The sequence below is a fragment of the Alligator mississippiensis genome, chromosome 8 (genome assembly GCF_030867095.1).
Source record: "Alligator mississippiensis isolate rAllMis1 chromosome 8, rAllMis1, whole genome shotgun sequence".
NCBI lineage: Eukaryota > Metazoa > Chordata > Crocodylia > Alligatoridae > Alligator > Alligator mississippiensis.
In genome coordinates this window covers 72,882,716-72,895,186 of record NC_081831.1, presented here as the reverse complement: position 1 = coordinate 72,895,186, position 12,471 = coordinate 72,882,716, and the positions used below count along the sequence as shown (strand labels likewise).

Sequence of the window (12,471 nt, the reverse complement as noted above, 5' to 3'; positions counted from 1 at the left end):
TATTCAGAATGCCATTTAATTTAGCTTAGTTCACTTTGAAAAATGAAGTAAACAGAATCAAATTAGGGGCACTTACATTTGGAATAAGAGAACCAAACAGGGCTTTAGCATAGTTCAATTAACCCACTTAAAAAACAAAATAATTCAAATAAATTTTCTTCAATGTCCCCCATCACAGATGTGACTTGACCCCACCTGTCTGGACTATAAACTCTCCAAGGCAGGGGAGGTCTGTTCCTCTATCACTGTGCACACAGCTACACCCCTCGCCCCCCTGCAAACAGGTAGACACACATGTGCAAACAGGTAGATGCACACACACACACACACCTGTCACTGTGCAAATTGCATTGGTGTGTGTCTGTCTAGCTGTTTGCATAGTGACAGGTGTGTGTGTGTCTACCTGTTTGCATTGGTGTGTGTATGTCTAGTTAACACACACACAGCTGTCACTGTACAAACAGCTACACACACACACCAGTGCAAACAGGTAGACTCCCCCCCCCCCCCCGATGCACGTGTAGGGGTTTGTACTGTGCTGGAAATGACGGGGGCACCCAGCGGGGACGGAGCAGGCGGTGCTTGGGGACGGGACTGCTACTGTCCCGCCGTGAGGCGACGCGGGGCAGGTCCCCGCCCGCTGCCCTGGGCTCGGCAGGGGCTGCGCTGCTTCCTACCTGCCAGGAGCGTCCCCCGGGTCCTTGGCCCCTCTCACACCTTGGGGCGGGGCGGGGCGGGGCCGCGGGCTCCGAACGTTGTTACAAAACCGCCTGGTTTTGTAACCATTCTGCGGGCGCTGCCCAATGAGCGGCGCGGCTCGGGGTCACGTGGCCCCGCGCTGTATATAAGGTTCGCAGCGCCCGGGCGCCGGCAGCGGCGGCGGCGGCGGCATGGGGCGGCCGGGCGGCGGGCGTGGGGGTGGCTCGCACTAGCGGAGCCGCCGGCCCCGCCCGGCCCGGGCCGGCCATGGGCTCGCAGGCGGGCAGCCCGGGCCCGGAGTGGCGGGCGCTGCTGCAGCGGGCCGACGCGCTGGCGGGCGGGGGGCGGCTGCCCGAGGCCTGCCGGCTGTACCAGCGCGCCTGCCGCCGCCGCCCGCTGCGGCCCGAGCAGCTGGGCCGGCTGGTGCAGGGCCTGGCGCGCCGCGTGCGGCGGCGGGAGGGGCTGGGCGGCGGCGCCCCGCAGCCGCGCCACGGGGACGTCTTCAGGTGCCGCAAGTGCCACGGCTTCCTGTGCGAGCCCGTGTCGCTGCCCTGCGGACACACGTTCTGCAAGCGCTGCCTGGAGCGCGCCGGGCCCGCGGGCCGCTGCGTGCAGTGCCGGGCCGGCGCCGAGCTCGAGGGCGAGGGCGAGGCCGGGGCCGGGCAGCCGCTGCGCGTCAACGTGCTGCTCAGCAGCCTGCTGGCCAAGTGGTTCCCGGGCCAGGCGCGGGCGTCGCAGCTGCGGCACGAAGGCAACGTCCTGTACCGGGAGCGGAAGCCGCAGGCGGCGCTGCACAAGTACAACGAGGCCGTCAGCTTGGGTAAGCGCTGGAAGTAGGTCAGGGGAGCAGCGCGTTGTGTAAGGGCCGGCCCTGCCCGGCCCCTCCTCCGCGCCGTTGTGTAACCGGGGAGGCGGCCGGACCCCGGCCTGGGTGGCTCGGGTTTCAGCCCGCTGCAGACCGACTCCTGTCCCGTCCCGTCCCGCACCCCCGGCTGAGCCCCCTGACCTAGTTTTGGAGAGGGATCTGCCTCGCAAATGGTGTTGGGGGCAGCCCCAAAGCTTGGAAAGCAGGTGCTTGCTCCAACGAGGTCCGCACCCAAAGAGAGAGAGTTTCCCCCTCCGGCGGAGCAGTGCAAGATGCTGCTCCGCACCGCGCAGGAGTTGCAGTAATGCGGTGCTGAGCTCAGCCCCGTGCTGGTCCCTACCCGGGTTGTGCAACCAGAAGTTTTGTTTGATTAGTTGTACAGCCCTCCCCGCGTCCTCTGAATCTAGACCTTAACTAGGAATTGGCTGGTTAAAAAGAAGGTAAACATCTCATTGTAATGAAGGATCACTTGAAAGAAGGAGGAGGAAAAAAAAGACTTGATTCTTAATCTGGGACCAGGCTGTGCCTAGGTATTGCATCACGTAGCAGGGCTGGGGTGAGGTAATATTTATCTGATCCTGGTAGTTCTCATTTAATTTCCTTGACTGATGATAGGTTCAAAAGACCCCGATGTGTCGTTTTCAAAGCTTTGATCCTAACCCCTTTGTAAAGGGAGCTAATTTAAATTCCTGCCTTCCCTTTGGCAATGTTATAATTATGTCATCTTTAATCTTTGTTCATGGAAATTGACCAAAATCTGATCCTCTGCCTAAGCGGGTAATGTTTGCGAGCTGCTGTGGATGTTCTTTCTGCCGTGTTTCCATCGGTTATGTAATACAAATTGCACCTCTTATGGCTAGAATACCCGAGAGAGCTGCTGTGCCTGCTTGAGTTCTTGGTTGTTTAAATAATACTTGCTTTTCTGATACATATGCTTTTTCCCTGATCATTTTAGAAACAGGGTTGTAAAGAACAGGTCCATGTGCTATTACAGTCGTTATAACAAGTCAATGTTTGTATTGCTTACAGCTCCAAATGACTACTTATTATATAGCAACCGGTCCCAGATCAACTCTACGTTGAAAGCCTGTGAAGATGCACTGCGTGATGCAGAAATGGCATGTAGGCTCCAGCCATATTGGTTGAAGGTAAGTTTTAATGTTGAAATCTTTGGCTATCCCAGTGCCATGGGAAGGAAGAGCTGACCCGGAGAGCTGCTACAACACTGCTAACACCCTAGGCCAGTAGACCAGCACACCATGGAGATCTGACTGAGGTCGCTGAGTCAGGAAAGGGCTGAAGTAAGGAGCAGTGCATGCATTTACTGTAGTCTGATCCAATAATCATAATTGCTTGTGATCTTGGAGGAGGTCAGATCTACATGTTATGCCAGAAGTTGAGCACTGTGCTTCCTTCTGCTGTCTAGAACAGGGGTGGGCAAAATCCAGCTTGCGGAGGGATTTTTGTCCAGCCTGAAGTAGGTGTCTCCGTCCTGCTCAGCCCAAGCATGGGGGCAGCCTGGGTTGTGCGTGTGGCCAGAAACATCACCCCGAGCACGCAGCGGGGGTGAGGCAGCATGGTGACCCCGGCAGCCCCAGCAGCAGTGGCTCCTTTCAGCTGCTGCCGCTGCTGGACCCAGCTCTGCTGCCCAGGCGCCCTGGCCCATCTGCTTCATGCCCACCACCACGGGCAGGATTTACACAGGTCAGGTGGATGGGAGGGGGCTCTGGCTGGGCAGGGGGCAGTGCCCAGGAGCAGGACAGGCAGGTGTGGCTGGGTTCACATGGCAGTGACAGCGTGAGGCCAGGGCCTGAGACAGAGCCACAATCTACTTCCTGCATGTCCCTGAGACAGGCACCGGTAACGGGGCAGGGGTGAACAGATTGTGGCTCTGCTCTGGGATCCAGCCCTGTGCTGTCACTGCCCAGTGATCCCAAGATCCCCCTGGAGACCATTTGGTTCCCACATGGACAGGGCATGTGGCCAGGCAAACGGGATGGGGCCATGGGCAGGCAGGGAGCTGCATCTGGGAGCAGGGACAGGTGACCTGCCAATCCTGCTCCTGGATGCTGCTCCACACCCACCTGCGGCCCCATTGCAGGCGCCTGGCTAAGCATGGAGCAGAGCCACTTGGGGAGTTTTGGTGAGTGGTTGTGGAGTGGGGGGGTACTGACCTGACCCGCGACAGCTCACCAAAACTCTCTGTGGCCCTTGAGCCCAAATAATTGCCCAACCCGGTCAAGAAGGCAGCATTGAGAAGCAGAAGAGGGGATTAAAGTGTGGACTTGGGTTCTCCCAAGATAAAGGAGGGTCCTGAAAAGTGACCGGGTACCAGCCTTCAACTGGGTCCAGATGCTGTGAACTTTCACGTGTATGTGGGAGGCAGGGAGGTGATATTCTCGCAAGAGAAGTAAATATGGAAAATGTTCGTGTTGTTTCTAGCTGGAAGCTCAAACTCTGATCCTATGTTGGTAACCCAGACTGTTCTAATGCTGCTTTGTGCCTAGTTTTATTTAAACTTCAGCACAGTAAAGTGTTTTGGTTCTTCACATTTAAACTGTTGGTTTTTTATCAAACGGGCTTTAAAAAACTGATAAGAGAAAAGAAACTAGAATCATGGACCTGTTTTCTCTCAGGGTCGCTTAAGGAAAGGACAAGCACTAGCTAACCTGGGAAAAATAGAAGAAGCTTTAAGAGAGTTTCTCTTCTGCCTTGCCCTGGATATTGGGAACAAGACAGCCAAGTCAGAGGCTCAGAAGGTGAGTTCCTTAGATCTTGCGCAGCTTCACTGCTTTATCATATTGATAATTGCTTGCTCTTAAAAAAGAAAGCAGAAGTTATTACGTGGAGATGGCTTGGAGAAAACACGGTCTGCAGTGCTGTTCCTGTGTGTTCAAATTGTTTTGTGTTCGTTGCTGTACTTAAGGCGCAGCTTAAGTGACAATAGCAAGAGAGCCTCTCCACCCCCAGTGGGTAGACAGTCTGATTTGTAGCTTTGAAATAAAGAGATGTTAAAAATCAGTGGAGAGTTAGTATTGCTAAGAGGACTCCCAGACTCCCTGTATTCACATTTCCCACCCTCGACAGGTGCTATCAACTGGAGAAGAGGAGGGAGTATCTAGTTAATATTGTATCAACTGATAGACTAAAAATAAAGAGCAACACCATTAGAACTCCACTTGGGAGCAGCATCACTCTTTCCACAGCCACTAATGTGGCTCTGAGCGCAGCACATGGAGAAAGCATGAGAGGAAACAGAGGAAACAAAGGAAAAGTGCTATTTTAAAAACTGCTTATGAGGTTACTAATAACTAACGATAAATAGGCAATACGACAGATCTGAAATAAGCCTGTTCCTGTAGCAAACAAAGTTAAGGGAGCGTCTGTTGTGTTTTTTCTTTAGAGGGATACTGCCAAGATTGCTAATCCTACTTTAAAAGACTTCTAGAAATTGTTCTATGTGTTAGCTCTCGTGGCTTCCATCCGTGGTGTGTGCGCTTTTGTGTGCTTGCCATTTTTGTTTTGCTTAAAGCAGAGCTGCCCAGCTGATGGCCTGTGGGTTACATGCAGCTTGCAAAGGGTTCATCTTTCCACCCTCCCCCACTGTTGTTTCCCCTGGCCACCACCACCACTCCTCTCATCACTCCGCCACCACCGCAGCTGGGCTCTCTGGCCTCCCACTCCCTTCTCTCTCCAGGCTGCAGGACAGCCTGCAGTGCTGGGGGAGCCTGAAGCCAGGGTGGGGGCACTGCCCAGCCACGCTGTGTAGGGAGCAGGGGAGCGCCATCTGCCCATGTGGTGCTAAGGGAGGTGGATGGGGAAGGCATGACCCTGGTGGTGCGGCCTCTGGTGTGTGGCCCCCAGCTGCTAAGAAGTTGGCTAGCCCTGGTTGAAAGTAATCTTTGTGCCTATAATCAATTTCTGCAATAATGGTCATTGCAGTGAAAACCAACCCACACCTTACTGTCCTGATATGAACTTGCACCAGTTTTTCTACCCCACATTTGGTTGGGTGGATTTGGGCTAAAGAGAAAGGCTCTCAGATGAGCGCTGTAATGAGAAGGATTTTCTAAACGCTGTGGGTGAAATTGTTGGAATAAGCGCCCGTAACTATCGGTGTGCTCCAGACAGTTGACACTTTTCAGCCCTATTCTTCCATGTTTTGTGTGCAACTCTAGATGCAATAGTTATTGCGTTTTCCTGACTTGTCAGCATGTTCCTTCCCTAAAATGCAGTCTCATGCATTGTCATTGTATCAAGCAAGGCTCTCATAGTGATGACGCGATGCTTCCTGTGTGTCAGAGCCAGAAGATGTAATAAACTGATACATTTCTAGATTCACACTCAAAATAGCCTTTGCCAAGAAAGCTATTTCTTTCTCAGCAGTAGGGTCCTGAGGATAATCTAGGCTCTTTGTTATGGGAAGAACTGCTTACATGGAGAGTCTATCAATGATACAAGTATCTACTGGATTACTTCCAAAGCTGTTTGCATAACAGTGACATGGCTGCTTTTAGCAAATCCTTCCAATGCAAATCTGATTTTTTTTTCTGCTCAGTGTAATTAGTGGCCTTCATTAAAATTACTCTTAGGAGAGTCTGATCCTGCAGCCCATACTCACATGAGGAATCTCTTTTGACTTCCAGAAGACTATTAATAATACATGATGTGCCGTCTTCTCAAACATCAATGCTGCAGGATCAGACCAGAGGCATGGTGAGACTATTGTGGCCTTTTAAAATGCAGGGATTTTTTTTTAACCCTGCTTATTTGATATTTTATATCCGTGGTCATTTGGCAAGTTGCGCTACACTAACAGCCAACAATTTTGCTACTGGATGTTGGAGATTCATTTGTATTGACATGCAGAGGCCCTGAATGGTTTTCATCTCTGCAACTTTTTGCTGTATTCCCACTCTTTCTCCCTGAACACATCCCCCTGTTTGCATAGTGAGAGGCATTTGATCAAGCCTGGACCTGTGGGAATGCCCTCAACTTCAAGTGTCTCCAGTGGGAATTATGGCACTCAGCATTACCTTGTTTAAGAAACCTATTACATGCTTCCAGCAGTAACTGCGGGTGAGGTTTCAATAGAACTCTAGACTTCAGAACTAATGGATTTTCATAAGTATGTAAGCATTCCCCTAATAGCACATTGGCACATTTAATTCTGAAAATGAAGCCTCTGCTTTTTGAGCCTACGTTGCACCACCTTGTATGTGTGTGTCTGTTTTGTTTCCATCCTAGACCTACTCAGTTGTTTGCCAGGACTCCTTAAATGCTTTTGCAAATCAACGGTGCTTCTTGCAGCTGTTCCCCTCCCCGCAGTCCCCGCTCTTTCCCTTAGAGATTGCAAGGGAAGAACTAAGTAGTGAAGTATTCTGTTTTATATCACAGCTTCTACTTAGTTTATTTTCACCCATCCCGGGAAATGCTCAGGAGCACTTACCCGATATCCTGCAGCTGTTGTCACCTCACTCTAGATTAAAGGGGAGCCTTCTAAATTCAGTGGGATCTGGAGGCACCAGCCATAACCTACAAAGGTTGCTCAAGGTAAAGCTAAACTCTGATGTGAAGTTCTTACTTTTACTGTGTGTTTATGTACAGTTTGGAGAGTCTTTCCCTCCCTTTCTCCCCCTGCCCCCCACATCTGGAAGAATGAATAATGCATTTTCCCAGATTTGTTTTTGCTGAGATTCAGAACATGTGTTATCAACAAGCTGAACAGCTGTAGGAATGGAAAATGCAAGATGCAGCAAGCTGCTATTTATGGATTCATTTAAATGATGCCTAAAAAGGAAGGTCATCTTAGAATTCAAAAAAGAGTGCTTTATCCTTATATGGGCTGGGTCCCCTCCCTCTACTTTTTTCTAGTCTGTCATAATTGCCGTAACTATTGATAAAATCAACAAAAGTTCTCAGTTTTCCACGTTTATAACAGAGAAGGACCTCTATTGTGAAACTTGGAATAGAGATACCTCTAACCTTTTGAGAGCTTCTGATATAAGAAGGTTTGGCTTGGGCCATACCGGTGATAGGCCAGCAGTGGTATTCCTGTATAGATTTGGATCCAAATTCATTCCAGTCGGAGACTATGATACAGCCCACTATAAGGAGGTGGGATTTGCATACGTTTGATTTGGAGACATAGTTTGCTAATACTTGCAGATGCTAGAACCCAGGTATTTGCATCGAGACCATCTTTAGAGCATTCATATCTGGTACTCTGAGAATGTACATGCCTTTATAGCTGTAGGATAACTTTTTACTAATCCTTGGAAAATTTAACTCTGAAGAGACCCCAACCAGTGGTGGTCTCCTGCGGAGGCATTTTGATCTTACTGAAGACAGACTTTTTAAATGGCCATCCCATCATGAGGTTGGTTATTTGTGGAGAAAAGGGGATAATTGAACCCTTTTCTCCCTTGTGTATCCTGCCTGGCCTGGCACCACAATGGCCACATACCATTGTGGTGCCTAAGAACTGACCTCCAGCGTATACATTTAAATTCACCTGGGAAATTGGTCCCTTTATTTGACTTGAAAAATGGTTAGTGATGTTGGTTAGGTGCTATTTCTCATGACTATTATATGGCAATAGTAGGATTAAAAAGTACTCTGAAAAAAGTACCAGGTTTATGACTCGTTCTAGCCAAAAAGCATACATGCCATGAGCCCATTTTAGCTATTTGTGCAGACTTTTAGGTGCATTTTTTTTTTTATTACTTCTGTGCATATGCTTCTCCCTTAAAATAAGTCATGTGGTGCTAGTCTCTGAAACCAGAAATATCTGAACCTAAAATCAGCCAGATGGATTTTTCCGTAGGTTAAGTAATAATGACTAACAGGCTGAGTCTTCAATAAAATTCTGCCTGACTCAAGTTTTATGGTCAAGTTATAAAACCAAAGAAATGTTACCGTGAATGTTATCAGCTTGATAGAAGGGGAAGACTGCTCTGGTGGGAAAGGGGTTTTGATTGAAATTAAGGCCCTGATGCAGCAGTTCTCAGTCTGTGAGCCACTGGTTTGCAGAGCCTTTCCTGGTGGTCCACAACATGGAAAACATTTTGAGAGCCGGGCAGGAAAGTGGGTCTGTGAGAAGAGTCTTCTCTTGCAAAGTTGTCTGCAGAATGAAAATGTAAGGGAGTTGTGCTCCTGATGTATGATCCTCTCTTTCATCCAGGTAAATGTGGAACACAAAAAGAGTTTTCCTGCTCACGAGGAACAAAATGTGACTAGTTTGAGAAAATCAGTGCAAGTGACGGAGATTAAAAGAGACTGCTCAGAAGATGAGAACACACACACCTCCGTCCCGGAGTCCACCTTTCTCATTTCTGAGAAATGCAGCCTTTTAAAAAGAAAGTGCTGCTCTGAAGACATGAGAAGTGCTGAGGTGCCCTGCAAGCGCACAAAGAAAGGTAACCTGTTTCATTCAGTGAGGGAGGGCCTACTCCTGTTTTCATGAAGTTGATGGGAGTTTTGCCTGACTAGACAGCTCCAAGCTTGGACTTCAATTTTCATCTCTTTCCTATTCCTGTTCCCCCTGTAAAAATAATTACACTAATAAATCTAGAGAGGGACAACAAAGATTAAGCCTACCAGTTGCGTGGTGAGTCCCGTGACAACTACCAGTGCCGTATATGGTTAGGTACTAGTTGATAACAGTAATATAATCAAGTTTTAAAATGCTGTATTTGTAAGGCACAGATGCTGGAATTTTTTTATTTTTTTTTTTCCTAACATCACCAAGATCATGGAAGCCCTTGGTTTGATTTTCCTGCTGTTCAATGGACTTTGACTGATTGAACAGGAACATCTGGCCCTTTTGCATGCTTCCAACACTGTGTGTGGGGTTGTGGCCGCACTCTGTCAACACAGGACCAAATTCCACTGAGGCTAATGGAGTCCGGCCCACTTCTGCCAAGATTAACTTGTGCAGCAAATTCCATTTCGTGATTCTAACATTTCAAAAATTGCTTATAAATAAATGCAGTCCTTGATCACAGTACAGTTAAAAATCAGATGTATTTGCAAACACATAATAAAGCATTGTCTCTGAAATGTTAAGCGGTTCCCCCCACTGTCTGGTTATGTATTCTAATACGATTTTTTTTCCACAATTATATAATAGGCACAGTAGATGCCAAGGGATCTAATGCTGGGCACCACATTTCTTTTGAATTTGTGGATCCATCTGACCTGGATTGCTCTTTGTGCATGAGGTAGCCATTATTTTCTCATGGATATGTTTAAAGCTATATCTCTTCCACTGATACAATCTACAAACATTGTCTAATTTACTTGGCTATTTATTTTTCTGATTTAGAAACTGGGGCTTTCTGTATAACGTTGTATCCCATACCATGCACACTTCTAATTATTTGGTTCTGAACAGTGTTTGTGGATAGGGATCTTCTGATGTCCCAGGTGAGAAATAGTTTGTGCTTGGCAAAGGACATCCAAGTTTGTTGGGTTTAAATGCATTGTGGAACATAACTGAAAGATTTCTTTTTACCAGCTACACAGACTCCCATCCACGTATTACACAGAAATCCACCGCTCGTTCTTGGCAGTTAGCGTAACTTAAGCCACGTGCTTTTTTTTTCCCAATAACAGAAATATTTGACAAGTAAATGTCTGTATAAATGCTTAGTTTGCATGTGAATAGTGTAGTGTAGCAACAGCAATATTAAGGTCTTCCAGGCAAACAAAGTTCACTAGTCAGTGGTTGATTGGCTCGTTTTGCAGAGAGGTGGGAACACCCTGGCCTCAAAAAAAACCTGGATTTGGGGTTGGGTTTTCTTGTTTGAAAAGGTAGTTTGTCCATGCTTAAAACTGTTTCAAAACAAATTGAAATAGCCTTAAAAAAGATGTGGTGAGACTGTGTTGATTTTCTGCTTGGAACAAACTGTTAAAAGCAAAAGGATGATCAGAAGTCTAGGATATAGCCTAAGCCATGTGCTCCAAAACCTTGACTGCTGCCAAGAAAACATCTCTGTTCCTTTGCACCCCCCCTCAGTTCCCCATATAATTAGTTTAGTTGTTTTAATAAAACTGTGAGGTTTTTTGCAAACTAGTTTTCAGACGTATTTAGTACAATTAATTAGTCCTGCTTATTTGTATTCCCTGTTAAACCAAAAATAGCCTGAATCATTACACCTGAGCATTAAGACGACTTAAATATAAAAACCTATGTTAAAAAGGAACCTGTTGCAGGGCCTCTTTCTTGCCAGTGCTACTAATGCATGTTGGTTTCAATAGTTATTATGTGTTATGCAACTCAGATATACCTTATCTAAGACTTAGCAATTGTGATACCTTGGATTAAATGCCTACTAACCTACTGACCTATTAACCAATTAACTGCAGGAGCTATTATTAGCCCATTTAATTTGCCCAAGTAGCAAAGCTGTTGTATCCAATTCAGTGGCATACAAAAAGCAGAGGCAAAAATAAGGGAGTCTCTCATGAAGGAGTAAGCATTTGGTTGCTGCTGTATTCATAAGCCTTTCCATATGATATATATATATATACCCACCTCTGGCTTGTGCGGTTCAATCCAGCTCTGACAGCAAAACTCCACTCCCATTAGCTGCTGTAAGAGCTGGATCAGGACTATGTATTCTGACAAGCATTTTCCTGTTCTGTGCCATCATTTGACGCTAGCTTGGTCCAAGTACCTAACTAAGATGTTAAATATGCAAACTTACTAACTGAAAGGTATTTTAGAATTTTGTATTTTAAGTATTTAAATGAAAAGGATATTTGTTAAATAACTGATCTAGTGGAGATTTGGATTATATAACTGACTAGCAACAAGATTGCTGTGGCCTTTGGATACTTTTTTCATATGCTCCCCTGTTAAATGTCAGTATTTATAGCAGCTAATGAGAGGTGATGAACTGGTTATGACCATTTTTGTTAAGAGCTAATTATTTTCTTAAACTTAATTTATGTGATGCAGCAATTAATAAGCTTAAAGTTATGAATACAGCTTCCACACACACACACACACAGAGTAGCAACCAGGTTTACCTTTTTGGTTAAGAAAACAATTATTGTGGTTTAAGAAGTGACTTCACTATATCAATTGAATTATTTTTTTTTTGTCCAACTGAATTGCTTGTTAGGATATAACATTTAGAGTGTTTTACTTGGTTTTTGGTTTGTTTTGCTTTTCCTATTTTGATTTTTAAATCAAAGGGAATGGTTTGGAAATATCTCCCTTTTTAGTTTGAGATGTTATTGATATACAGAAGAGAGAAATCTTTGTAACGTGTCTTCATATTTTTCACACTTGAATGCTTGTTACCTGCAAAGGATCTCTTTACAATATATAACATAAATTTAGCCAAAAAGAGAGGCAATTAATATGAAAATAACTTTACAGTGAAAGTGATGAGAGTTAAGATCCTAAATAGCTTTTAAAAACAAGGGCCTCCGTGTATAGTATTGTTTTGAAGGGATATGAATCTTTTGTGTATTTATATTTGAGGGCATTCAAAGGTAAAAGCTCTGTATTCAAACCAAATTAAATTTCCCAATATTAGATTTAGCAATGATATTTTTCATTTTATTAAATTGTATGTGTCCTAGCAGTACAAACGGTCCTGTTCTGTGTTTGGCTGGGTATGTAAAGCTAATCTTGCTGCCGACTGAATGAGTAATGGTTTTCAGAATCGGGGCCTTTATTTTTAATTCTTCCTTTGAAGGTCCTATCTTCTACTGACTCTCCTCCCCCTCGAGACAAAACCTGAAATTCTGGGCTTGCTGAGATAAGTGGCAAATTTTCCACTGACTTCAGCAGAGCCAGGATTTCAGCCACCCCCTTCCACACTGGCTAGGCAACGGGGAACTCCCTAGTTAACTACATTCAAAATTCAAGGTGGGGAGAAAACGATAAGCAA

General features: G+C 46.2%; 1 protein-coding gene across 2 annotated transcripts in view; it reads left to right on the top strand.

The window, feature by feature from the left end:
* The first annotated feature begins 911 nt into the window (after positions 1–911).
* The window catches only part of LONRF3 (LON peptidase N-terminal domain and ring finger 3), a 17,341-nt gene continuing 5,781 nt past the window's right edge, over positions 912–12,471 (top strand). Inside the window, exons 1-6 of one of the 2 annotated variants that reach the window (XM_014607149.3) lie at positions 912–1,519; positions 2,594–2,712; positions 4,201–4,323; positions 6,962–7,117; positions 8,748–8,982; positions 9,696–9,786. In XM_014607149.3, the coding sequence (XP_014462635.2) occupies positions 967–1,519; positions 2,594–2,712; positions 4,201–4,323; positions 6,962–7,117; positions 8,748–8,982; positions 9,696–9,786 (1,277 nt within the window). In that variant the 5' untranslated portion in view covers positions 912–966. The remainder of the gene's footprint in view (positions 1,520–2,593; positions 2,713–4,200; positions 4,324–6,961; positions 7,118–8,747; positions 8,983–9,695; positions 9,787–12,471) is intronic. The other variant, XM_059732854.1, reaches the window with a different exon arrangement.